At 38.1% G+C, this 25,742-nt stretch overlaps 2 protein-coding genes across 4 annotated transcripts; one reads left to right on the forward strand and one right to left on the reverse strand.

The window, feature by feature from the left end:
* Positions 1-841: 841 nt before the first annotated feature.
* On the reverse strand, positions 842-6,968 carry SLC7A6OS (solute carrier family 7 member 6 opposite strand). 2 transcript variants are annotated; one of them, XM_063334278.1, is made up of 5 exons: positions 6,771-6,968; positions 5,509-5,886; positions 2,999-3,193; positions 1,981-2,110; positions 842-1,517 (listed from the first exon to the last, which is right to left on the reverse strand). In XM_063334278.1, the coding sequence occupies exons 1-5, from the start codon at positions 6,927-6,929 to the stop codon at positions 1,396-1,398; spliced, it is 984 nt and encodes a 327-aa protein (XP_063190348.1). In that variant the 5' UTR covers positions 6,930-6,968; the 3' UTR covers positions 842-1,395. The 2 variants fall into 2 exon arrangements, with proteins under 2 accessions (XP_063190348.1, XP_063190347.1); XM_063334277.1 differs by having other exon boundaries at positions 2,999-3,196.
* On the forward strand, positions 6,957-25,426 carry PRMT7 (protein arginine methyltransferase 7). Of its 2 annotated transcripts, XM_063334266.1 has the most exons (19): positions 7,038-7,082; positions 7,595-7,768; positions 8,605-8,641; positions 8,899-8,967; positions 10,024-10,173; positions 11,401-11,509; positions 11,851-11,963; positions 13,188-13,429; positions 13,572-13,749; positions 14,904-15,031; positions 15,827-15,968; positions 16,461-16,544; positions 17,780-17,827; positions 19,018-19,107; positions 19,753-19,914; positions 22,327-22,401; positions 23,198-23,358; positions 24,529-24,625; positions 25,208-25,426. In XM_063334266.1, the coding sequence occupies exons 5-19, from the start codon at positions 10,129-10,131 to the stop codon at positions 25,364-25,366; spliced, it is 1,833 nt and encodes a 610-aa protein (XP_063190336.1). In that variant the 5' UTR covers positions 7,038-7,082; positions 7,595-7,768; positions 8,605-8,641; positions 8,899-8,967; positions 10,024-10,128; the 3' UTR covers positions 25,367-25,426. The 2 variants fall into 2 exon arrangements, with proteins under 2 accessions (XP_063190335.1, XP_063190336.1); XM_063334265.1 differs by lacking the exons at positions 7,038-7,082; positions 8,899-8,967 and adding an exon at positions 6,957-7,023.
* Positions 25,427-25,742: the final 316 nt, after the last annotated feature.

Consider the following 25,742-nt stretch of genomic DNA (forward strand, 5'->3'; position numbering starts at 1 on the left):
AGAGTCTTGGGCTACCTTTATGAAGCAGCATTGGGATTTAATTCTAGCTGAGGAATTTTGTGCGCTGTTGGCACAAAAACATGTAGGGTCTCTTCAGTATTTAATGAAAATTAGCGGTTAGCTATTATAATGCAGCTTTTTGATCATGCATGTGATTAGAATGAATTCGGTATCTGAGTTGAGACATCTGTTCAGTGGGTAAGCTGAGGCTAGGGTTGTGGCATAGGTTAACAGCCATCTTAGCCTTTCTGTGAAACCAAGGGAAAAAATACTTTGCTTCGACTACCTTGACAGCACCAGCCAGAACTAATTGACCTACAGTCACTGCTGCAACCTGCTGCTCATGACTGACATACATCTAACATCCTGTTAGCTATTTCTCACAGATTCAAGGAGGACAGTGCTGAAATACTTTGTGTGTCCAAACAGGGAAGATGAAATTGTTTTAAAAGTAAATGCAAGTTAAAATGCTAACGTGGCTCATCTGTACCAACTCCTATGATCTTTGAAAGAGTAAAGAAAACTTCGTCAAAAACTCTTTATTTACAACTTAAATGCACACATATTGTTCTACTCCAATAGTAAAATTACTGTAGATCCAGCAATAAAATGGACAGATCAAGGCATTTCATATGCTCAAACACAGGTAAAGAAGGTAACTTGAAACTTAGCAACAAACACAGTAGAAAGCACTAGGACAGAGTTCCTCTTTCCAGATCTTTCATTTGCTGTCACAGCAGACATGCTGATCTTCTTGTGAAACCTGACACACCCATCATGACAAGAAGTGCCTTCATATATAATGTGGAGGGTACCATCAGTACAGGTACAAATGCTTAGGTATGCAGCTTTTTTTTTTTTTTTTTTTTTAAAAAAAACCAGTTTCTTCAGAACCTCAGCATTACAGAATGGACAGAAAAATCTACTTTAAAGTCTACAGTATCTTTTTGTTTGGAACAAAAATTTGTATTGTTAAGTGGTATACTCGCACCCATCTGTTTGATACCTACCAGCTAAGCTGGCTGCTCAGATAGTAACAGCTCAGATAGATAGTAAAAGGTTTTAGTATTTACTAGAATCTGAATCTAGTATCTAATACTCAAGCCTAGTCAGTAAGCATTAGGGTGAACCATGCTAGTCGCTGGCAGTTTCAGAAGGCCAGATAGGCAAAAATTTAGCTTAAAGCTCATCCACGTGAAGATTGGTTTCCTTCTGTTCCAGTGAGCACAGTCTTTACCAGACAGTAGTTTTCCAGGTTTTTTTGTTTGGTGGTGGTTTTTTTTTTTTTAGTTCAACATTCTTATGCGTAGCCATCAGCAGCTGTCTGGATATTCAGTTCTACTGCAACAGTAGAATTTCATCTTCAGTATATATTTCACCTTCAAAAAAGGGCTGTTAGTCAGAATCCAAATCTTGTATCTCATCATATCCAAATTCCTGTAGAACCTCCTGTCGGTATTTGTTCCATGTTCTTCTCCTGTAACATTGGTCCTCATCACTGGAGCTCTCGTCAGACTCTAAAGAAAGAGCATCACTTTAGAGTATACTTTTTTTTTAAGTTAAACAATTAGGTTAACCAGTCTATTGTAAGCTTCTTGAGTAACACATTAACAAGTATAAAATCTGATTAACTTCTGTATTAGATGGAAGTTTGAATTGTGCCAGGAGTGCACTGGTATGAGGAGTTAAGAAAGCAAAGACAGTGTTTCACAAGTATCTGGAATCTATTCCTTCTCCAAACAAGCAATCTTTTGCAAGTGCAGCAGCCTGAAATGGAGTTCTTAATTTTGACTTTGCAAAAGCACTAAGATCTCTTGTAGTTCCAAGAAAGATGATCCTTCTCTAAGCAGATTTATCCTTAAGAGCAGAGCACTACCCCAGCAGTGCTCAGTTAGTTGCTTTTTTAGAGACGGTATGTAAAAATGGATGGGACTTAAATGTGCGCAGCGTGAAAGCAAACAATATTTATGATAGGCATACCTTTTTCTCCATCCCCATCTTCCTCAGGTAAGAATTCGTCTTCATCAGGATAATCATTACGCCAGTTATTTTCATCATTTTCATCATCTTCATCTTCATATATTTCCCTTGGAACATCATCATTATCTACCTGCATATCAACGCAAAACATAACATTCACTATAAATACAGACACTTGGCAGAAAGCAGTTTTTCATCCCCTGATACAATACTATACAGATCATAAAGCACCAAGAGATGCTTATGTACTGGAAGCATAAGTTATTCAACAGTTGCACAGAGCAGTTGTCAGTATATTCACCATAGCACAGCAATCTGCTTTAGGTGAAAAAAAAAATAAAAATCAGTGAAGTCATGCATTTAAATGTTCCAGTGCAGCATTTAAATGCCAAGGTTAATGTCTAAATAATTCCTACTCACTTCAGCAGTCATGTAATAGATCAAGAAGCAGAAAAAGTACCTTCAAGTTCCTGATATGCAAGTCTATAGATCACAGTATCTATACAATGAAAGACTGAAGTTTACATTTAACTTCCTAACTCCACGATCACTGAAGGACAATTCTATTGCAAGAAAATATCTATATATTAAGATTAAAGTCAAGTCCTCAAAATACTGAAAAAAAATGTGTGTACTTCCCTTGCTTCTTTTTTTTATCCAACCATATTTACAACTACATTTTAACTGCTGCCTCCTAGTCATAAATGAGATGTGAATTACTTCAAGTTTAGATTTGTGTGCCAAAATTTATTTGGCAATTTGAAGCCAGACAAATTCTTCACAGTACATGAGCGCTATCCCTTCGGTTTTCATTGTCATATCATAATTTGCTTGAATCAACAGTAACCTGGAAGAACACAGGACTGGCAGTTACAAGCAGCCTAACACAGAATTCACTGAGCATATGTGTAGTATCTCAAAGGATTTTTCTTGGCACGGCAACATCTAACAATAGGACTTCAAACATGTTTATTTGTGACCTCTCTATTTAAGGAAGATTGTTTTCCCACATCCTTACCAGTTCATATTCTTCTCTATATGGCTGTACAGAAAGGATATTTTCGATCCAACCAGGGGCTGATGTTTCCGTATAGTAGATGTCATAAACGTACTCGTCTTTCTCACGGTGTTCTTTTTTACTGTCTTCAGAAACATTTAAATGCTCACGGATCATCTCGACTGCATTGCAAAGAATCACATCTGGATCAGTCTTCTGCTGAGAAAAATAAATAAAAAATGCGTATTTTCACTGAAGTCGTGCAACGTTTTAGTTTAGTACAGCCAACTGCCTTTGTAGACAGTAGCCAACAGCTGGCTAAGGATGACATTCTGAAATCTTCAACCAGAACACCTTTGCATTGGACCGCTGGTATTTGGAACATTAGAACAGAAAGACACCAAAGAATTTTCCAATTAATGTAGTAGAGCCAGGCAGGCCTTGTTTCAGATAGCATGAGAAAACTTCTGGGACAAGTTCATTAGAAACTATTGAAGGGGATATGACTAATCCCATCTGTTTCTGATGACATGTTGGTTCAAAAGACAAGTTTTAAGACAGCCTGTGCTTTGTAAAGCATTACACTTGCAACACTGCAGGAAAGATATGCATACAGTAGCAGTGATAACATGCAAGCAGATTACAGTATACAAAGTGTGCAGGAGAAACAATGAAAATGTGACAGATTAACAGGAAAAGGCTGACAGACCCTACAGATACGCTTTTTATTTTGTCACTTCAACATAAACACAGAAGACATTTCTTCATGCTTTCTCCTTCCTAATGAATTATTTCCAATGTATTTGCTTTAGTGAATAGCACTTGAAGGTCTACACAGGCAGGTTTTTGCTGCCAATTTTTCTCTGCTAGAGCATTTCAGAATTTCCTGTCCGATCCACAGTGGTGTCTCCTGAGCTACTTAAGTAATTCTAAGGAACAGCTACAGACCATCCTTTCAGCCACTTCTAAATACTTGCAGAATGAAAAAGAAAGCTTGCTTACTTTAAAAACTTACTGCTAGTAAGTTATGATGCTACCTCAGTTTCATTTCTGTTTTTCTAATCAGCAGAGTGATAGATAACTAGCAGATCTCAAATGTCTGTTTGAAATACGTGCTTAATGGAAAGTGAGAGTTCATACTGAAGTTTGATGGCAAAGTCCTGAAATAAGCCATAAGAAATGCTGGAGGATGACAGCTGGTTGGGCTGTTCCTCACCCAAGTATCTTCTTTAACGTTAAGCATTTAAGTTTTCCTCAGAGTAAAGCATCCACGTGTACTTACATACAGTGAAGGGACTACTAAAGAAAGCATACACAGCCCTCTTACCTTCTTTTCCATATAGTTATGAGTCTCTGATAGAAAATCTTCTTAACACTCTGTAGGGGCAACCCTACATAGAAGGCAGAGCTTCTTCATACTTAAAACCATGCTAGATATTGAGCAGATATTCCTCCAACTGAAAACATACTGAATTCATAATACCAATCAAAACAGGACATAGAGGCTTACGCAGCCTGTCAAACACCTGGAGCTCTGCTAAAAACAAAATATACAATAAAACCTTATATAGGAAGTATGAGAAGGGGAGGCTCAAAACTATCTTTTCCTTCAGTGAATCTTGCCTAGAAGCAACATTCCTAGGCATCTGGGTAGATAAGAAGACACCAAATTAGATTGTTTTCTTTTCTAGGTAGAGAAGTTAATCAAAAACCACCAAGATCCAACTGACAGACGAATGTGAGAATTTATACATCAGAGCAGGGTACAGGAAAACCAGAGTGGTACAAGCCCTTCCTGTAGCAGCCAACTCCACAGGTCTGTCTGTCTCAACAACATTATAGAATCATAGGGTTGGAAGGGACCTCTGGAGATCATCCAGTCCAACCCCCTGCCAGAGCAGGGTCACCCACAGCAGGTGGCACAGGAACGCCTCCAGGCGGGGTTGGAATGTCTCCAGAGACGGAGACTCCACCACCTCTCTGGGCAGCCTGTGCCAGGGCTCTGCCACCCTCACAGGAAAGAAGTTCCTCCTCAAGTTGAGATGGAACTTCCTATGCTCAAGGTTGTGCCCGTTACCCCTTGTCCTGTCCCTGGGCACCACTGAAAAGAGCCTGGCCCCATCCTCCTGACACCCACCCTTTAAGTGTTTATACGTGTTGATAAGGTGCCCCCTCAGCTGTCTTTTTTCCAGACTGGAAAGACCCAAGTCCCTCAGCCTTTCTTCATCAGAGAGGTGTTCCAGTCCCCTCATCATCTTGGTAGCCCTTTGCTGATCCCTCTCCAGCAGTTTCCTGTCCTTCTTGAACTGGGGAGCCCAGAACTGGACACTTAAGGATTAGCACACTTAAGGATCCTCATAAAAGTTAACTCCCTGTACAATATTCCAGCTCGCAAATCTCTAGTTAAAGCTCTTGTTAAATAGTGGAATACTTACAGTGCAAAAAAACTTACACAGCAGTCAGTTCGCCCACATGTACCAGTCAACACTGATATCAAAGTACTTCAAGTACACTTAAGTTTGTTTGCTGACCTGTGGGTTTGCAGCAGTAACACTGGCATCTCCTACGACCTCCTCTTCCTGTTCAATATCAAACAACTGGAATTTCCCACAGCAGTCCGAACTCTTATCCATGGCACTGCTCTCCTTTTGTGAAGCATCTTCTGTTGCTTCAGAGTCCGATCTGTCGCCATCAATCGACGCCTCACCATTTCTGACAGGTGTAACTGTTTCGGTGCAGTTAGGTCGATGGCTGGCTATCACACGGTAACGGTTTTCCTTCCTTTTCTCTTGCTTGGAAGAGCGGAGTTCCTGAATGATTCGCTGAGAGCTTCCTAAAGAGGGTCGCAGACTTTGAGCTGCTTTCTCTCGAGTGATCACTTCTTGAACGTATTTCTGAACTGGTTCATTCTGGGTAGAGGAACAAAAAGGAGGAGGACTATAATAACACCACCAACATAGTAAGTCATACGCCTTCCTGGAAGTGATTAATAACTACTATTACTAGTACTTCCTATTTGAGGACTGCAGTACAAACACTCCTAAAAACATTCAAGTAACTTCTACTACTACCTTAAGCAATACAGCTACCATAATAGTCTTTTGATATGGGGAAAAAAAGTATATATTTGTAAACTGTAAGACTACTTCAATTTTATTTTTAAGCAATATACTTTGTGGTCCAGAATAACCCTCCAAACAAAAACACATGCTTTTGAAAGACTGTGATGGTCCTAAATTTAAGGCATAATATCCTTTACAGTCTCCTATGAGGACCAGTTCCTAAGAAATACTAGTTTTATTCAATATAAAAGGCTACGCAATGGACAGATGTTGTTAGCCTTGGAGGGCTGAGCTTCAGCACCTCAAAGAGCAGAAATTCAGGCTTCACTTACCGACTATTCTGTAGCCTATAAGCGAAGAACGGTCTATAAGCACAGAAGAGTCAGTGTTGAACCCAGCTTTTCATGGTGGTTGCTCTACCCTATGTTCCTTAACTAACAATCCTAACTAACCGCCAGCTTTGGGTGCGGGTATGCCACCAAGCAAGCAGCTGCTCAGAGTGTGGCGAAGAGAAGGCCCCCGTGCCCTTATTTATCATGACAGAATGACACCTCGCATCGAGATGCTGCTCTCCAGGACCCGCAAAGACCCGCGTGGAGCAGCGCTGTCAACCCGGAGAGGGTTTGCTGCTTTCAAAAGCCCCTTCAGGAGCAAAACGATCCCCGGCAGGATCAAACCTCCCTCGCCTGCCTGAGGAGCGGCCCCGGCCTACCCCGGCGGGGCGGCAGTACCTTGGAGGACACGGTCGCCAGTAGCTTGAAGAGGCTCCTCTCCACCGGCCCGTCGCCGCCGCAGTCGGTGCGCAGCCGCTTGCAGGCCAGGAGCAGCGCCTCAGCCGGCTCTGTCCCGCCGCGCTTCCGCTTGACGCGCAGCACCGCCGCCCGCTCCATGGCGGCCACCACGCAGGGCGGGAAGGGGCGGGCCCCTCCCGGCGCGGTGCACGCCGGGAAGGTGGTGGCACGCGCGCGTGAGGCGGCCTGAGGGGTAGGTGGCAGTGACGGCCATGTCGGGGGCTGTGGAGGGGCTGCCTTGGGGCGCTGAGGGTGAGGTGGGGCCGCCTCGGGTAGGGGGTATCGAAGAGAGTTCTCGCCGTCCCCGGTCGCAGCTCCTTCCTGAGGCTGGGGGAGGTCTGGCCTGAGGCTGCTCTTGTTGACGGCCGGGCCTGTCCCAAGAGCTGCCGCTCCCCAGCGCGGCCCGGGGTCCCAGCCGGTCCCCTCGGCTCTGCCGCTGCCCAGAGTTTGCAGGTCACTCCTCAGAGAGGGCGTGGGGACCCCCTAGAGAGGGTGGTTGGCCTCCCCCGGGCCGACGTGCCTCGTCTCGGGGCAGGTGTTTTTTCTTGAGAATTTACGGGTGATTTTTTTTTTTTTTGCGGGCTGAGATCATGAGCAAGGCTGGGGGACAGATTTGAGCTTAAAACATTCTTATAGAATAAGGCAGTCATCGGTGCTTCTGTCAAGGCAGGTGTAATAGGGAAAGTATATATATGGATCTAGAGCTGAAGTGATGCATGTTGTTTTCACTGGAAGTTTTATATGTTTTTGGGTTTTTTTCACAGCCAGTTTTTTGGGTATTATACTGAAGCCAAAGCAGCAAAACTGTACTTAATACATAGATAATACAAATTGAGATTGATCATGAAGACCTTTTGTGGAAGAGCTAATCCAACTACTGGTGCGATGGAGTGGTTAGAAGAGGATGAGAACTATGACTACCATCAGGAAATTGCAAGGTATGCTAGAAAAAATAGCTTGTTGTTCCACTAAAGCTACAAAAAAGAGCAAACCCAGCTTGTTTTTCTGACAGTTTTTGGGTTTATTTCTGTAGAAGTTCAAAGGGTGTGAGATGAACAGACTGTAGAACAGTCTAAATGTTACAGTGCCCTGTGTTGTAATGGGCAGAACTGTAAATGTAGATTGTGATTGTATTCTCCAAGTAGTTTCCTTCTAAATTTTTTTTTTAAACATTTTCTGAGGTACTGATCTTAATACTGGCAGTGACTAAGTTGTGGCAAAACGCATAGACTAAATTTCTTTTGAATCCCCAGTACAACAAATAATTTGTAGTTGTCTGTTCCTGTAGTAACTTTTTAAGCGCATAATATAACAACCAGAGGAGTTAGGAACATTAGATTTTGGGGTATTTTTAAGCAGCGTGACCCATGAGGAAATGGGGATCAAAGAAATTTAAATCTTGGTAACAAATGATAGACCATGATGGGATGTCGTTCATTGCCTTGTATTGCTCTGTATCAACCTGGATCTGTCCCAGCTATTATTTCACAGCTGTTTGTCCATGGGTCTATGCATTGGGTCCGTTGCTGAAGAGGGGATATGTGCCAGCAGTTAATTAGTTCATTTATATGCTGATGACCAGATCACTGAAATGACATTATTCCTTAGATTTGTGAAACAGTTCAGATCCTCAGAGAGCACGTCAGTTATCTGTGCATTCATGGGCTATGGGGACCAGTTGCCTTATAAGAGAAAACAAAGGAGGCTATATAAGATCTGACAGTTTGTGCTTTGCAGTATGTAGTATTTTGACTGGAATCTTTCTGTACTGTAGGTCACGCTATGCAGATATGCTTCACGACAAAGACAGAGTAAGTATAAAAGGAAAAAACTTTTGGATGGTGAGAAAATACCCATTTCCTTTCTCTTGAATAGCTGTCACTGCATGATTATACAGATTTCTCTGAAAGATGAAATGATCAAATTTGTACCCTTTAAGATACCAGACCTGTTCTTAGATCAACAGGTACCTTATACATCTGATACTAGTGTTCTGTTGTTTACTGCAGAACTTGATATTTACATTCAGTAACTGATTTTGCTCTTCTATGTTTGACATTTTTGACAGAGAGAGCTCATTAGATGAAATTTCAAAGGCTGTAAATGTGAATCTAGGCTTCTTAGTTTTTATAGGAATGTAAGTAAAATCTATCTTTATTCTTTTGTGGTATTTTTAGCTCTTATTTACTGTTTAGGATTGAGAAGAAAATCGAGATGCCATATCTACAGGCATGATAAAGTCTGGAGTGAATGGTTTAAATGTTCTTTCTGCTCTAGCTATTTAGTCAACTGTTTCGTCAATAACCTTTTTAAAGACTTTTATGGTGCCTACTCTGTATGAGTCTTGAATTCATGTTGAATTGAAACATGCCAGTGGAATCAGGCATTTAATAAGCCATGTAGAGGCAGCAAGTTTTGTCTAAGTAATTAAAACAACTGTACTGGGATTACGTATTAAAAGTGTTAAATAGAATAGTTCAGAAAGTGATCCAGCAGACTTTCCAAATTTATAATGTCCAAAGATAGCATAATCTTTGGAAAGGCTTGATAAATCTTTAGGAAAGGAATGCCTTAAAATAGGCTGCTTTGGAGTAAATATAAGCATATATTTCAATATGTGTACTGTAGCTGACAGATGACGGCATTTGGTTTTTTCCCTGTTGTTAATGCTAGTATGCTTGTAGCCCCACTTAATGGCACATGACCAAGAGCCAGTATTTACACATGTTGCTTCTCAGGTATGAATGTTTTTCAGTAGATGTATAGGGAAATCTAAATCCAAGATACTTTAGCTCTTGTGCTTTCATAGGCACTATATGACTATTCGAGTGGTGCTGCAGGCAAAAAGTGATGAGAAAACCAGTAGTATCTCACATGGATCTTATTATCATTTGCTCTAGAAAATAAGTGGCATGTGTAAATTATACACGTGCTATAAATAGCTAACTGATCGATGATGATGTGAATATTGTGATAAAAGTTGATGTACTTGAAATGGACTAATCCCTCCAAAAACACAACCTTCTGCTGAAAATGGCTTTGGTATAGCATACAGAACTCTAGGCCTTTTTCTAATTATAAACTCACAGTCGGAGAATGCAAGATGTCTGCACAAAAACTCAAAGTGTAAATGGATAAAAGGATGCTGATCTTTTTTCTTTTTTTTTTTTTTTTTTTTTTTCCTTCTCCACAGAATGTGAAATATTACCAAGGTATTCGTGCTGCAGTGAGCAGAGTAAAAGAAAGAGGTGAGAAAGCAATTGTTCTAGATATAGGGACTGGCACAGGACTCCTGTCAATGATGGCAGCTTCAGCAGGTGCAGATTTCTGCTATGCAGTTGAGGTAAGCATTTGTCACAGGTTGCGCATACCTCCGCATGCGTGTTCATAGCCTCTTTTTAGAGCTTCAGTGCAGCTGTTCTGTTTGCATTATCAGTGGAGTGCATGCATTGGCTATTTTGTATTGTGGCCTCTGAAGTGCAAGCTTGATACTTTTATGCATCAAAAACACTTAGGTCTTACAAAAATATAGTTAAAAGTTATACTACATTTTTCATTTTTGGGACAATTTCTGTAAATGTGCAGATTAAAATTACTAAGTCAAGTTTTGTAGTGTTCTGTTTTCGCTACTTGTCAAAACTCAAGTGTAATATGGAAAACTGTAACCAAGTTTTTGAAAAATGTGTGTATTCTCTAACCATTTTGCTGATCACCATAAATTTAATCTCTTGGTGGTGGGTTCTCAGACTACTTAATCCTAACATGGACCACATCATAATGAAGAGACTGTCTCATAAACTGATTTTTCCATCTCTTCATGATTGGATAGAGCACCTCTCTCTTTTATCGGCAGTTAAGAAATATCCTGATGGTCATTAGCAGCCATTACTTACATTAAGGATAATAACAGAAACATTTTAGCCAGTTTAGCTTTTTTTAATGCATTTGAAGAAACAATGAGAAGAGCCATTTGTATGAGGGTCATAGTTGAAAGGGTGCTGTGTGATTTTTATCCAAGTAAAAATCTATATTTTTTTTTTAATCTAGGATTTCATCCTGTGATTTTTCAGGGACAGTCCTCTTTCATGTAGACACAGGAAACAAAAATTCTCTTCACAGTTATGCTGTTAGTAAAAGCAGATTTTTGGCATACTTCAGTTACTATTTCAGTGCTGATTGTTTTGGGTTCTTTATTTATTAATTCATTTATTTTATGTCTTGAGCACATATAAGTCTCTTGGGGGCTCTTGATGCATACATATCTTTATTTTTAAAAATAAGTTGTTTACATGCTAAAATATTCTTAATGTGTATTTTTGTCTTTCAAAAGTTAAATTGGAGTAGCTTTTGGAGACAGATGATACTCAGTTTGTAACAGTGACATTGGAGCTCTATGAACTTTTGAAGTGAGGCTTGCTGTCTTGTTTCATGGTTGTGAACTTCAAACATAGGAAAAGATACAGATGTTAAATTTTTGCAGGACTAAATATATTGTATTTTGTGGTGTCGTCCTTTCATTTTTGAAAGCTAATGTTAGCTTACCAGTCCTTTGTGCTCTTGATATTGACAGGTTTTCAAGCCCATGGCTAATGCTGCTGTGAAGATAGTGGAGAAAAATGGTTTTCGTGACAAGATCAAGGTAATCAACAAACACTCCACTGAAGTCACAGTTGGACCAGGTGAGAAAAATAGCCTAGGATTAAAAAAATGGGCAAGTACCTCAAAACCAGGAAGAAATATGTCTTATTCATATTTTCTATGTGTTTTTTAATTAAACAAGCAAATCCCTTAGTCTCTAGAAAGTAACACTGTAAATTTACTGCAAAAGGAAGTGTTATAATACTATTTCAGTAGCCATTTGTATTTTATAGTAAACTTCTAAAGGAAAATAATTTGCAGTTTTCAGCAGGTTCTCTAACAGGAATAAGTTGGCTTTTTCTAATTACTTGTGTTTTCAGGATAGCATCTTGAAAGACTTACATAGTGTCTTAATATTACAATATTAAATTGTGTCTTTTAGATGGAGATATGCAATGTCGTGCAAACATCTTGGTAACAGAATTATTTGATACAGAGCTGATAGGAGAAGGAGCTTTACCAACTTATGAGCATGCACACAAGTATCTTGTACAGGTAAAAAAAACAGAAATTGATAGTGTGTCATGTTTATCCTTAGAGGAACTCTTCTGTCTTTTTTGGAGTAGGATAGAGATTATACTTGATTTAGGCTTCTTGTATCATTTGTAAGTACACCATCAGCTGTGCAAATTTCTTATTCAGTGAATAATTTACTAGATTCATTTCTAGAATAAAGCTATTGGAGTTCATATTGTAAATCACAGGCTCTGAAATTACACTTAGTTGCTTCGTGTTAAAACCAATAACTTGCTGGTTAACAAATAGCTTTCAGAAAGGCATCCAGTTTGGTCTGGATCTGTAGTAGTTTGTTTCAAGGTGTTTTAAAACATGAAATTCTCCTCCTAACTTTGATGGGCTTCATCTCCCAGGCATTAGTTCGTTTTTGTGGGGGTTTTTTGCCTAAGGAGCTCTTGCTACTCCACATGCTTTTTGGCTGTGGAAATACTTCAAACACTGTAGTCAGATTAATATGCATTTTTTTTGACACATAATCTATAGGTATAATTTTAGGGCTTTCTCTTTTACCTTTTCTAATTTTTTCCTTTAATTAAAATGTGGATTGCAAAACTTTATTTAGGTTTCATTTCACCAGTTTTACATACAAAAACAATAGCACTCCATAACTTTTTACTGCTGCCCATGTACAACTCTAGATTGTAATTGGTCTTTTTTGTAAAAGCATTGTTTTTGGACTTCACAGTAAGGTCTTAGTTCACAGTGGGGTTTTTTAGAACAGCTTACATGTTCTCTAATCTTTAATCATGGATAAAAAGTTGTCAATGTGTGAATATTTGAGCCATTATTTGTCTTATTTAGTCATTGCAACCAAAAACTATTTAAATCTTGATAGCTTAGTAGTTATCTGCCTTGAGAAGCTCACGTTAGATCTCTTATTTCAGAATGAGAATGGAAATGCAAGTTTAACTGAGGCTAGTAAACTGATAGTGTTACATGGTTACTAAAGTTATCTGGCCTTGCTGAACCACACTGAGCAGCATAGATTCATGTATGGTATTTCACAGATAGGGAGACAAAGAGAAATTGCTCTGACGTTACAGAAGTCTCTGAAATAATTTGCGTTTAAGATTTCAAAGCTCCCGAAGCTTTTAAAGTTCCAGCTTTTCTTTAAATTGGTTCACATTTCAATTGATTTAATTCTCACGCGTGTTAATAAGTCAAACTTGTTTAATGCATTTACCCTTTGTTTTGAACACTCAGGAAGGATGTGAGGCAGTGCCTTACAGGGCAACAGTGTATGTCCAGTTAGTGGAATCCAAAAGAATGTGGTCCTGGAACAAACTGTTTCCCGTTCATGTTGAAGCAGAGGATGGTGAAAAAATTATTGTCTCCCCTTCAGAAATGGAGGACTGTCCAGGTGTTCCTTCTGTTTGTGACATCCAACTGAACCAGATGCCTTCAAGTGACTTCGCTATCCTTAGTGATGTGGTGACAATGTTCAGGTAAGGTAGGCATTGTTTTGTTCAAACCAAAATTTTCCTGTTATGCCTTTCGTATAAGTTATGTATTTAGCTTGGGAAACTATTGAGAATTTCTGAAGAATGCTGAACTATTTCTTTTTACAATTTTCATGCTTCTCTGTAGTGTGGATTTCAGTAAGCCAGTAAGGAGTGCCTCTACCTCCTATAGAGTGCAGCTGGAGCCTGTAAAATCTGGCAAGGCACAAATCGTACTTTCCTGGTGGGATATTGACATGGACCCCTCTGGGATGATAAATTGCACAATGGCTCCATACTGGGTAAAATCCACTTCTGCTTTCCAGGTAAAATACTCAGCCTTCAGATACCATCATTAGATGACTATCAGTAATTATTTTGAGTAAAGTCCATACTGGGAGTTTAGCAAAGTTCCTGTAAAGTTTAAGGGACATCCGCTTGATGTTTTATGTATTAGAAGGTGCTAAATAAGCAAGTCATAGAAATGTTAACTGCAGTATGTACCCGGTTTAGGTTTTCTTTAATATAAAACTTCAACGTAAGCTTTAACATAAAGGTTAAAAACTGAAGCTTCCAGATATTTTCTGTCTTCCAGATATTTTTATTTTATTTCTTTTACTTTCAAGAAATAAAAAAAAAAAAAATATTTCCACATATTTTTCCTTAACTGGTCTCTATCCCTTGTCAAAATATTAGTCTGTGGTTTGCTTCCGTGTAGTTCTGCTATTAAATTTCCAAGTAAGTGTTAAGTTTATGGTAATGTATTTATACTCCCATAAAAAAGGCTGGTGTGGGAAAATGGTGGGTTGATACTGGATAATTAGAGGAACAGGAGATTGTTATTAGATCAGGTTGCTGTATTTCTGTATAAATGTATTTGCTAGTAGGATGAACTTAGTCAAAAGGAAGCTTCAAAATGATTGTTTGCACTTACTGTGTTTTAGAATAAAATTTGAAACTGTCAAGCTTCAGGGCATTCAGTCAGCTTGGAATGGCCGATCAGCTTGCAATATTTATGATGCAAAAAAAAGGTTTTTGAAACACAAGGTAGTTGTGCTGTCATATCAGAGTAACACTAAGTGACCTCATTTGATGCGTGAGGCTCCAACCACTGGTCACTGTCACCAATTCAGTACTGGTTTCTAACATAAGTGAACTATAGAGGTGAAACAGCATCAATAAATGCAAAGTGTATTTTGGATTTATTTTTCATTTGATTAAAATACAAGCTTAGCTAGTCAACAAGCCAGTAGTCTCAGGCATTTTCTGTTGTAAGAAATCTATATAAAATACGTTTATTCAATATGTGGTGTTGGTCTTTATTCAGCCTTGCTAACATGAACAAGATTCTTTCAACCAGTCGTACATCAGTGCTTCAGAGTTGTGACCGTTCTTACTAATTGATTTCCTGCTATTTGTTTACTTTCCATTTACTACTTATGAGTTACTTCCTAAGCTGTTGTTTATCAACCCTTTTCAGTGGAGAGATCACTGGATGCAGTGTGTATATTTTCTTCCAAATGAGGAGCCAGTCCTTCAGGGTGAGAAGGTGTACCTGACTGCCTGTCGTGACGAGTACTCTGTGTGGTACAAGCTGCAGAAAGCCAGGTAACGATACATGTGTGTGAAAAAGGGTGGTATTTTACTCCAAGCTCAAGTATTTGCTGATCTTAGAGCAGCTATTTTGTAGAAGAGCAAGATAAGAACCTAAAGACTAGAAAATTATTAAAAGACACTTCATGGGCAACGCACAGGTGAAAAAAACACATTATGCATAAAAACATAGTTGAGGCTTCGACTGCAGGCTCCTGCCTTATACATGGTGGCATTCTGTGACAGAGAAACAAAAATTACTCATGGTTGGTTCCTGGAAATCCTAAAAATACAGCTCAGCTGAGCTGTCATATGGGTAAAGGCTGTCTCCGTTTTCTGTTTTTCCTAGTCAGCACTGTCTTTTTGAGATTAATGCCTTTTGCTGAAATTAAAAGAAGCTTAATCATGTTGGTTGTAATGACTATAACAGCTAACATTTTAAAAAATCAGTCTCAGCTTTAAGAGTTAATGTCTTAATTTTATGTGCCTTTTTTACTTACGAAGCCAAACGAGTATCTTTTTTTTCCTAGAAGATCAAAACCTGAAATACCTAACCATCACAATTAGTGGGAAAGTTTGGGGGAGTTCTTGGTTTTATCTTTTAAAAAAGGTGAAAATTGGCCCTTTCTCTTCTTTTCATTTGGAAATACAAATCTACAAAAATGTCCCTGGAGAACTATTAAATTTGAACAAGTAACAGTGGAGTCCATATGCGTTAATGTGTGTACTAGCTAAAATGCATAAATGTACCTCTTTGTGAAAACATGTTACTGATACTGTAGTTAATACGTCATTAAAATTTTTTTCCAGAGGTGAAGAGGAGAATAAAGCAGCTGTTCGTGTTGAGAGTCCTGTTTGTAGATGTCAGGCTCATCTTCTTTGGAATAGACCACGCTTTGGGCAATTAAATGATCAGAACCGAACACGCCAATACATCAAGTCTTTGACGAAAGTGAGTGCATGTTGCCTGTAGGTTTTTTGGCCACTGTGGTAGATGCGTGTATTGTTTTAATTGCATATTTATTTATGGAATTTGTTTCTCTCTTGCTAAAGGGCTTTGCTCACAAAGTATATATTATTTACATCAGGAGTTGTAAATTGTATTTTGTTGTGAAAACTTTGGTATTACTTTTTTTAAATTGTAAGCAGCCATTTTTGTGTAGGAATTTGTAGTAGCTCTGTGTATTTGTTAGAAGGAGTGTTGGTAGTTGAATAAAGACAATACATTCTTGTGCAAACTTTTTCTGACTTAAAACAATAGGATTACATTAATATTTCTTGCACTGTTCTGTTTTGCTTGAAGTGGTTGTATTAATCACTGTGTTTTCCAGTCATTATTGGATATGAAAGTGTATAAAGAGGGAAAATACACCACGAAAATGTCTAGAATTTGAAAAATTTTTCATCTGGAATAGGAATAACAATGACTATTTATTTTCTGTAGGTTCTGAAAACAGATAGTGTTTGCCTTTGTATCAGTGATGGCAGTCTGCTGCCTGTGCTGGCTCACTATCTTGGAGCAAAGCAGGTACAGTGCTTCCTGTTTTTCTGATCTTTGCATTTTAGCTTGGTATTTTTAGTTCTCTCATGTAGTTCAGCATTTCCAGCCCATTATTTAATTATTTCCAGTGCCTCTTCAGTGACAAGTGAGAAAGAGGCTCCCATTGTGTTGCAGTGCAGGTTAAATTCATCTCTGATCAAGCTGAAGTATAGGGAGATAATAATTACCAGTTTTGATGTTTATCAGTGTGTAGCACTGAATGAAAGTGGTGTTCCTCATTCTCCGCTGATTCCTCTTTGCCATCTTGTATCTTGGTGCTTTTGGAAATACTCTTTCTACTGACCTAAATGTCTGGCAATTTTTTTTCTCTTCTTTTATGTTTGCAATTACATAATTACATTTAATATCTAGTCTGAAGTGGAAGGTCTGTAACAGCAAGATAGGAAGCAGTAAGAATACCGAGTCTGGGTGTAAATGAGAGCAGCCTGGCTGTCTCACTTACATATATAACTTACTTGAAGTGTTCTCTCATAGGGCTCTTCAAACTAAAGTCTATTATAGTTGAATTCAATGTCTGGGAATGTGTAATGTAATATAATCCTGAGGAAGATGCTAGGCAGTTCATAGAAATAAATAACCATGCTGAGTTAAACCAGTGATCATTGGCCCCTGTATTTTGTCTTTAGTAGTGGCTAGTCACAGATGACTACTGAGGAGAAAGGAGATGAATAGGGCAGAGATTTCTGTAATACTTTCCTAGCCCTGTGGTAGCCTATTGCCTAATTATTTACCAATTTTGAATAAAACCTATTTTATTTTTCGTACTTCAGAAGGCTGGTGTGCTGCATTGCACATCTGAGCTCTTTCCAGCTGATACAGTCAGATCGTGTTAAACAATGCCTACAAGGACTACGCACTACTGGAGGTTGATTCAGCACACTGGCTTGCATTTGTTCATGAGTAAATATATGCCTAGAGCAAATGTTAATATACGATGTGCATCTTAAAAACGGAAAATAAATATTTGCATTCTGATGGGTTTTTTCTTGTATGTCTGTGAAAACAGCATTATTTAGCCTTTAGCTATTGGGGGTATTTCTGTTGTTAAAAAGGTACATGACGGTGAGCTGTGGAATAGGTGCGTGGTTCTTATGAACTATGTTCACTCAAGCATCAAAATAGTTCCTTCATTGTTCATTTACATATTCTTCTAATTAAAAATTATAAAGCTAGTTTGACTAACTGTTGTGTATTTTCTTTAGGTGTTTACATTAGAAAACTCTGCTGTGTCCCGTTCTGTCATGGAAAAAGTGAGTATTCAGTTTTCTATTAAAAGCAGTAAATGAACTCAGCGCATTTCTAAGGCCAGAGCTGATGCTCTTGATTGTCCTTGCATCATTTGCTTGGAGGTTAAATCAGTTTAATGAATGTACTTGTTTGTACAGTTTGACAAGACTCTTGGAGGTGGGATATGTCGGGGAGGGCGGGGAGGAGTTCTTATTTTTTTCCTGGTATTTGTACAGGGCTTTATGCAGATTCTTGGAGGAATACATCCCATTGGAGATATATCCAATCTCGTAGCATTACCCACAAGCCGAATAGGCCACCGGGGAAGTTGAGCAGAGGGAATTACGGTTGCCAGTGCTTGATCTCTCCTTGGCAGTTGCTTGCCTGCTTGAGGTGCTGCTCTGATGCCTTATTGTGTTGGCAATGGCAAAGCTATCTGTTTTTGAGGATTAGTGGAATGTGAGAGCATCCCATTGCTTGCACCAGTCTTACCAGGAAAGTGGCATCTAGCAGTTCTGTCTTCCAGCTGAGACAAGTTGGGAATGCCTGCTCTGCTGTTTGGCTCTTAGGAGACAGTAGGCAGTGGGTCTTAACTGCAAAGCATGTTTCAGCTGCTTTCTTGGGGTAGAGCACAGAAGGCCCTGCCAGTGGAGTGGAGGCTGTTCAGGAAAGGGAGCTAATCTCTAAGGAGTGACTGGAAGCTTCCTGAAGTCATCGTTGGGCTGTGTCTGTTTTAGTTGGCAGTGTATTATTTAAAAGAGGTCTGTCTCAGCCTGTGGCTTAGGAGTACAACATAAACAGTAGGCACATTAAGATGCAAACCTGGTCTCAAACAGAAGCCAAATATACCGTGTATTTGTAGTTGAAGTAATTTTTATCTTTCTTGACCATCCTTCCCATATGCTTCAAAGTTCTAATGAATGAAGGTGAGACAACTTTTGTGTTATCTGCCTTTTTATATGCTTAAATGAAGGAATACATAGGGCACGTGCTTTAGTTCACTAGGTGTGACATGTTGGCTCTAAGCGTATGTACCCTTCAAGAACAGACTTGTGTCATCCCGATGAGTTATGGTAGGCAGTCTTTTAAAAATTTCTTTTGGCTGTTGGTTTCTTTTTTGTTTATTTTCAACAAAATTGTTATTTTGGTGTGGGTTTGAGTCTCAAACGTAGCTTTTGATAAAGACAGTATGCTACTTTCTTTTTTTTTAAAGTTTTTTAAAGCAAATAATCTTGAAGATAAAATTAAAATAATAGAAGCACGTCCTGAGTTGCTGACGTCATCTCATTTGGAAGATAAAAAGGTATGTTACAGTTGTCCAGTACTGAATTTCAGTGGTGTGGTGGGGAGCAGAAGGTGAAAATAGATCTTACTTTCCTACTGTGCTACTGTAACCACAATGAATCCCATTATATCCCAGTTCATATAAAATGTAATGAGTAGATGGTTCAGATGTTGTCCCACTAAAACTAAATGAGACGAGAGACTGTGGGAGGGTTTTCACTTTGTTTTTGAAAGGGTATGACTTTCCCTTGCTGCGTAATCTACACCAGTTGTTAAGGCAGGTAAACTGGTTTAACTGCATATGTGCTACTAGGCCGGAGCTCTTCTTTCTCAAGCCACTCAGAAGATTGCAGTCTATATTTGGAACTACTAACATACTTAAATTAAAAATTTCAAAGTTCTGTTACTCTCACTACAAAGCTTTTCAACCTAAAACTGCATATTTTCCATCAGACTTTGTTGCAGGAAAATTCATTTGCTAACTAAAAACACAAAAAGATGTCTGCCATGCGGTAATTAAATTCTTATTGAGCAGTAGAAGTTTTTATCTAGATGACTTCACTTGCTGTATTGCCTTGTCGACTATTGAAGATGTAAACAGCCTGTACCGTTAAGTTGTTATTCTTTATTATAATGCTTTTTATCTCCTCCTTTCTTTGCCAAGATTTCTGTCCTTGTAGGAGAGCCGTTTTTTACTACAAGTTTGTTGCCGTGGCATAACCTGTATTTCTGGTATGCTAGGACAGCTGTGGCCAGTCACCTTACCAGCAACGTCACTGTCCTACCTCAGTCTGCTTCATTGCATATGATGATTGTGGAGTTTCAGGTGAGACTGTGTAGAGCTATCCATTTGATATTTACTTTTCCAGGATTTTTTAACAAGCTTCTCTCATCTTAATACTATCCACTTCAATACGTTTTGCACTTACCACCTGAGGAAAGAATATTTGACATCCTGAAGATGAGTTTTGCTATTTCAGCTATCTCTTGTCAGAAAATTAACTCGGCTAAATTTACCATTTTAAATGAAAGAGCCAAATGTTTTAATATATTTGTCTAGATCAGAGAGAGATTGCTGAAGCATGTAAGAATTGTAGTTATTTATAAAATTCGATATTCTGCAAAATACCAGTTTTTAAAATGATGCTTTATAAGACTGTAGGCAGGATTCATAATTGCATGTTCTTTTTTTTTAACCACTTAAAGCTTTGCACAGTTTGAAGTTTGAGCACAATAGGGGTCACATCTTAAAAATACTTTGAAAAGTCATCTTTCAGAAATTGTACAAAGATATAAACTTTTTTTTGCAGTTATTAAAGACTTGGTCAGTAAAGATTGTGAAGAGTTTACGTACAATGGCAATGGAAATTAAATAAGTACTTTCATAATTAATATGCAAAGTTTTTGTCCAGTAGCTTAAATGAAGGAACTCTTTAGTTTGAAACTGTGTAACTAAAATATACATGTGTATAAATTAAAATAAAATGCTTATAATCTAATGGATTTTCACATAAACGTAACCTTCAGTTTATCTGTTAAAATTGCCAGGTCTTTTTTGCCTCTTTTCTTCCCACTGTCTGGTTCACCAGTTGTGTAGTTTTGTGTCTGAGTGTTCTCTCCCTTAAGAGTTTCTTTATTCGAATGCTCTTTAACCTTGTTCTCCTATTTCCGCCTTTGATTTGTGTATGTGAAAATATGTACGTTCTCTTTCCCTCGGGGACTAATCGACTGTGCTGCATGTTTTTACATACCTTTCTGATTTCTGCAAAAATGTAGAGAATTGAAATATATACTGAGTAAATAGTGTAAATCTGAATCTTCTAATAGGAAGCAGATGTTTAAGACTAATCAACCGTAATCAGATTGAAATAAGCAGTTAATTTTAATTCCATGCTGTTTTATCTAGAGGATTTACTTCCCTAGAACTCAAAGCATTTTCTAAGGAAGTTAGCATTATTCTCCTCATGTTCTGGCTGAAGAAACTGAAGCATGCAGAGTGATGACCTAAGATTATTCAGCAATCTAGTAGCAGAACATAGGGTAACATTCATGTCACCTGAACCTCAGTTTTACCCTTTTATGTACAGGGTTGTTTTCAGAGATGATTCCACATAGCTGTTTTGGTAAAACATTTAACTTTTGTTTCATTGCATTAAGCTATTCCAAAGGCTATTGCTTTACTTTTACCTTTTCTTCTTTGTTCAGTGGTGAATATCGACTCAAAGCCTAAAGTCTGTGGGATTTTTAAAATAACTTCTGCATTTATCAGTTCTTGATTAGACAGAAGGAACAGACATAATGTTGTAAAGTATTCGGCACAACTGGCTCTGTAGGCTATTCAGTCTTGTCAGAATAGGGATATGTCATCACGGTTAAACAGTTAGCAAAAGCTGGATCTAGGAGAAAGAATTTTATGAAATTACTTTAGTTCTAAACTTGTTTAGTCCATAATTGCATTTAGGGAGCAGGGTGCTACCTGTCTGATTTGAGAGTTCTATCAGGTATGCCATTCAGAGATTCTTTGTAGTCACTCTAATTCATGCTGTGTTCAGACACGAGTTATGACAGCATTTATTTAAATTTGTGGTAGTCCTGCTGCCATCTTGTAAAGCAGGAACTTCTGAGGTTGCTAAGTGCGACAATGAAGAGGCACTAACATGTATGTATCCACAGCTAGTGAATGTTCCTGTTCTATTAAGAAACCATTAATGCAGTCTAAGAAAACACGGAAGTTGGACTGAATCATTGTCTGTCCAGTGAGAGGCATAGTATGAGGTGCCTAAAATGATTTTACTAATCTTTGGAGTGCTAAAGGGAAGTATGGTAGTCCAATAGGCTGTAAGATGTTTGATGCAATTGGGAGCACTTAACCTGTGCTGGGTACTGGATAAGGGGGGGGTTGTAAGGCTTTAATCTTGGCAAATCTATACCTACTCTAAAGTAAACTACGCATAGAGATGGTAGGAAATGTGGCATATTCTTTACAGGAGCTGAAAATTGAAAACAGTGGCTAAAGTATTAACTGACTTGTAAAACAGTTTTGCAGCACACGCTATCTTCTGATTCTTGCAGTAGTTCTAAAGGTTTAGGAATGTATAGATAGTAGAGAGTCTTGTTATCAGATAGTAGAGAGTCTTGTAATCTGACTTGTTATCAAATGTCTAATCTACAGCTAAAATTATTTTAAGATTTCTTGTTTCCTTAATAAAGCCAAACAAAATCCTGTTTTCTTTTTCAGGACTTATGGAGAATCCGAAGTCCATGTGGCACCTGTGAAGGTTTTGATGTCCAGACTATGGATGATATGATTAAAGTAAGAAGACTGAAAATAGTTTCAGCACAAGTCTCAGAAAAACAGAACAAAACTCACCTTGGCTTAAAAAAGTATTTATGACTGTTGCAAAACTTGTATGTTAGGCAGAACACTATTGTTTTAGTTTTTCATAAAATATGATGGCTATTTAGTTCTTGCAAAATGGTAACTTCTATGGCATGGGTTTTGGGGTTGTATGTTGGTTCTCATTTCCCAAGCTCTTCAATGTTTTGCACTGTTTTGAAAATAATTCTGTTCATTCAAAAAGAAAAATACTGTTCTCAAAATTTTGTTCGGAGCTTGAAATCAAATCATCTGGAAGTTGTTCATAGATGAATCCTGCTGTTTTTACTTGCCCTTATGGGTACTTTCGAAAGAGAAAAAGGCTTTTTAACTTCGGATAAATAGATATGAAGGGTGAGATTTATCTGTATCAATTTCTAGAGCTGTATTGTAAATATCCATATTTGAGTTAGCCATTTAGACTGCATTTATAGTCATTGTGGAGGAGTGCAGGCAGTTCTAGAGCAGAATTAATCTCAAGGGAGAAGAAAAGTTAAATGCATGGTGTTTTGAAAGTACCTGTTTCTGTATGGCTGCTGAGGACTATAGTTGTAGCAATTAGTTCATGCATGTAGTACATGTTTTCCCTTGTGCCTAAGAAGTGCAGTCCTGTCCTCTTGCAGCTTTATTGCTTAAATACTCTGGGTTCAGGACACATAATTAACTTGAAAACAAGGACTGTTTGCCTTTGGATTGTTTTCAGATAGTTTTATTACTTTCTTTCTTTCTTCAGAATTCTCTGAATTTTAGGGAATCCAAGGAAGCAGAACCTCACCCTCTGTGGGAATATCCTTGCAAGTCACTCTCTGACCCCCAGGAAATTTTGACATTTGACTTCAGAAAGACCGTACCGGAATACTCTCTCAGCACAGAGGGTTCTGTAAATCTTTTACGGTGAGTTTTTTCATCGCAGTAAATATTCTTGTCATAATCTGATTTTTTTACCTCATGTTCAAGGTCTCTGTATGTGTATACATACATATATAAAATGTGTGTATGTGTATATATAATAAATAATGTATAGTTAACTGTAATAGTTAACTAGTGGGAACATACTTGACAGTTCTTAAAAACGTGACCTAAAGTTGTGGAAGTTACTCTGACATGAATTTCCCATGGCTGTTCACAACAGGCTATAACAATAAGGGTAATATCTTAGATAATATGCCACCTGTATTTTAAAAATAGCATTTTGCTAGATGTTACCATGATTTAAAAATTAAACAGATTAATTTATAGTTTAGAGAAGATAAACCATTGTCTAGGTGTTTATAATCTTTCTGTTTGTTCCCTGTTGCTGAGTTCTTGCAGAAAAACCTCCTATTTAGCTTTCTAAGTTATTAGGTTTAATAGCTTTAAACTGTACGCTGTTTTTCCTTTTGACTTTAATTCTGACAATCCGGATATGTCACGTGTCTTCTGAGATTTTTTTCATTATAATCTGTCTACAGATTGTACTTAATTCTGTTCAAACTTGAAATGCTCTTTAGAATTAAAAAACAGGGGAAAGTTATTTTTAAGTATCTAGAGCTTATGTAGCTAGAGCGCTTCTGTAATTCTATGTTTCTCTGTGAAACAAAATTCAAGGTTTCACAAAATCCAGAACCAGCGTGTGGTGTCTCTGTGCCTTTGCACCATATTTACAGGCAACATACTAGCATGACCTCTGCTGCTTGTGGAGCAGACACTTGAACTGAGAAGGGATATGTGGTAAATACTTTCTCAAAATTCAGAAACAGTAGAAGCTGGAGTCTCTGAAGGAATTACTCCCCAAATATGCTGAATAATTTATGCCATGTTATTGAGTGCCTGTTAAATGACTGTGTGCCTGTTAAATGATTTAGTTGTGGCATATTCTCCTCTTCCTTGCCTTTTTTTAGATTTCATATCTACAAATACTTTAAAAGTTGCTTTACCAAATCATTCAGCTGTTCAACTTTTTTTTCAAGGAAACAAGTTATTCATGGTTTTACAGCTCTCACCTAAACTGTGAGGGGTAGGTGCAGTGTTTAAGCTGTTAGTATTGTATAAAGTAACAGGTTTTGATCCTCCGCCTCTCCCCAGCAAAGGAAAGAGCCACGGAGCAGTTCTGTGGATGGAATATCATCTTGCTGCTGATATCTCCGTTAATACAGGACTGATGCAAATTTCAAATGAAAAGGTATTTCTTCAGTCTAGTTTATTATGCCCAAGTCTATAGGATTACAGTGCTGAAAAGTGGGTCTCTGTTGGCTGTGCTTGGTTTATGTAGTGCTTTTTGTTAACGCTGTTTGAATACTATGTGAACAGAACTAGTAGAAATACCTGTTCATATTTTTGGGGGGGAATAGGAGATGTGCCTTAAAATGGGAGAGTCTGAATTGGATCCAAATGCTGCCATAGTTTTGAACCACATATAGAACTTAAATATGATGCTAGCTCAAAGTAGAATTGACTCTTACAAATCCCTTTTCTCAGTTTAACTAAAGCAAAAATTTTGAGAGGAAGGAGTAAGTATTTTCGATATTCTGTCTACGGATTCTTTGACCAAATCCATTTTTTCCTCTACGACTTCCCTGTGCAATGTAGCATATGGTATTTCAAGTTACGTGTTCCCATAATGGAATGGATGGCAATGGATAACTATCTGAGCATTGTATACTAAACTGGGAACAAGAACTCGTGTGCTCGTAACTGCATTATTACTGTCTAGTGATAATATCGTAGAGTTTTGACTGCTTTCACTTTTAACTCTTTCCTTTAGGGAAACTGTGAATGGAATCCCGACTGCAAGCAAGCTGTCTATTTCTTCAGTTCTGTTATTGAATCAGAAACTCTGTTAGACCTTCCGAGTGCTGTCACGTATGCTATAAATTTCAACACAAAGACAGGAGAGATTGCCATGGATTTTAAGCTATTATGAAATACTTTCCTTTTACTTATGTTCCTAAATTATAATAAACTTATATAGTATCTTTTTGTACGGCAGGGGGATTTTTTTTTTTATTGTGCTCAGAGAGCAAACTATCTGTTCTGAAATACACTTTAAACCTTTTTGGGTTTGTTTTCGAAATACATAGTTGGGGAGGTAGAGAGGAACCTTTTTCTTAAGGACAGGTATTCCTGACAGGGTTTATGTACATTTATAGCCATACTTGTTATCATCTATTTCAGTGTGAAACACTGGTATTTTGGGGGTTTGAATAATGTTATGTGGCTGTGAAACAGTTGACTTGCTGGTTATTGCATGGCATATCAGTGAATGACAACAGTAAACCTTACACCAGCAGCAGGTAAAA

The sequence above is a fragment of the Chroicocephalus ridibundus genome, chromosome 4, assembly GCF_963924245.1.
Source record: "Chroicocephalus ridibundus chromosome 4, bChrRid1.1, whole genome shotgun sequence".
NCBI classification, from domain to species: domain Eukaryota; kingdom Metazoa; phylum Chordata; class Aves; order Charadriiformes; family Laridae; genus Chroicocephalus; species Chroicocephalus ridibundus.

What these genes read in the sequence shown, in the direction of transcription:
- SLC7A6OS (XM_063334277.1), bottom strand. Translation starts at nt 6,929, where the DNA reads ATGGAGCGGGCGGCGGTGCTGCGCGTCAAGCGGAAGCGCGGCGGGACA. An exon ending in TGGCGACCGTGTCCTCCAAG is followed by an intron (nt 5,887 to 6,770) that starts GTACTGCCGCCC and finishes TCCTCTACCCAG; the next exon opens with AATGAACCAGTTCAGAAATA. An exon ending in ATAGAGAAGAATATGAACTG is followed by an intron (nt 2,111 to 2,998) that starts GTAAGGATGTGG and finishes GTTGATATGCAG; the next exon opens with GTAGATAATGATGATGTTCC.
- PRMT7 (XM_063334265.1), top strand. Translation starts at nt 7,674, where the DNA reads ATGAAGACCTTTTGTGGAAGAGCTAATCCAACTACTGGTGCGATGGAG. An exon ending in TGCTTCACGACAAAGACAGA is followed by an intron (nt 8,642 to 10,023) that starts GTAAGTATAAAA and finishes CCTTCTCCACAG; the next exon opens with AATGTGAAATATTACCAAGG. An exon ending in ATTTCTGCTATGCAGTTGAG is followed by an intron (nt 10,174 to 11,400) that starts GTAAGCATTTGT and finishes TGATATTGACAG; the next exon opens with GTTTTCAAGCCCATGGCTAA.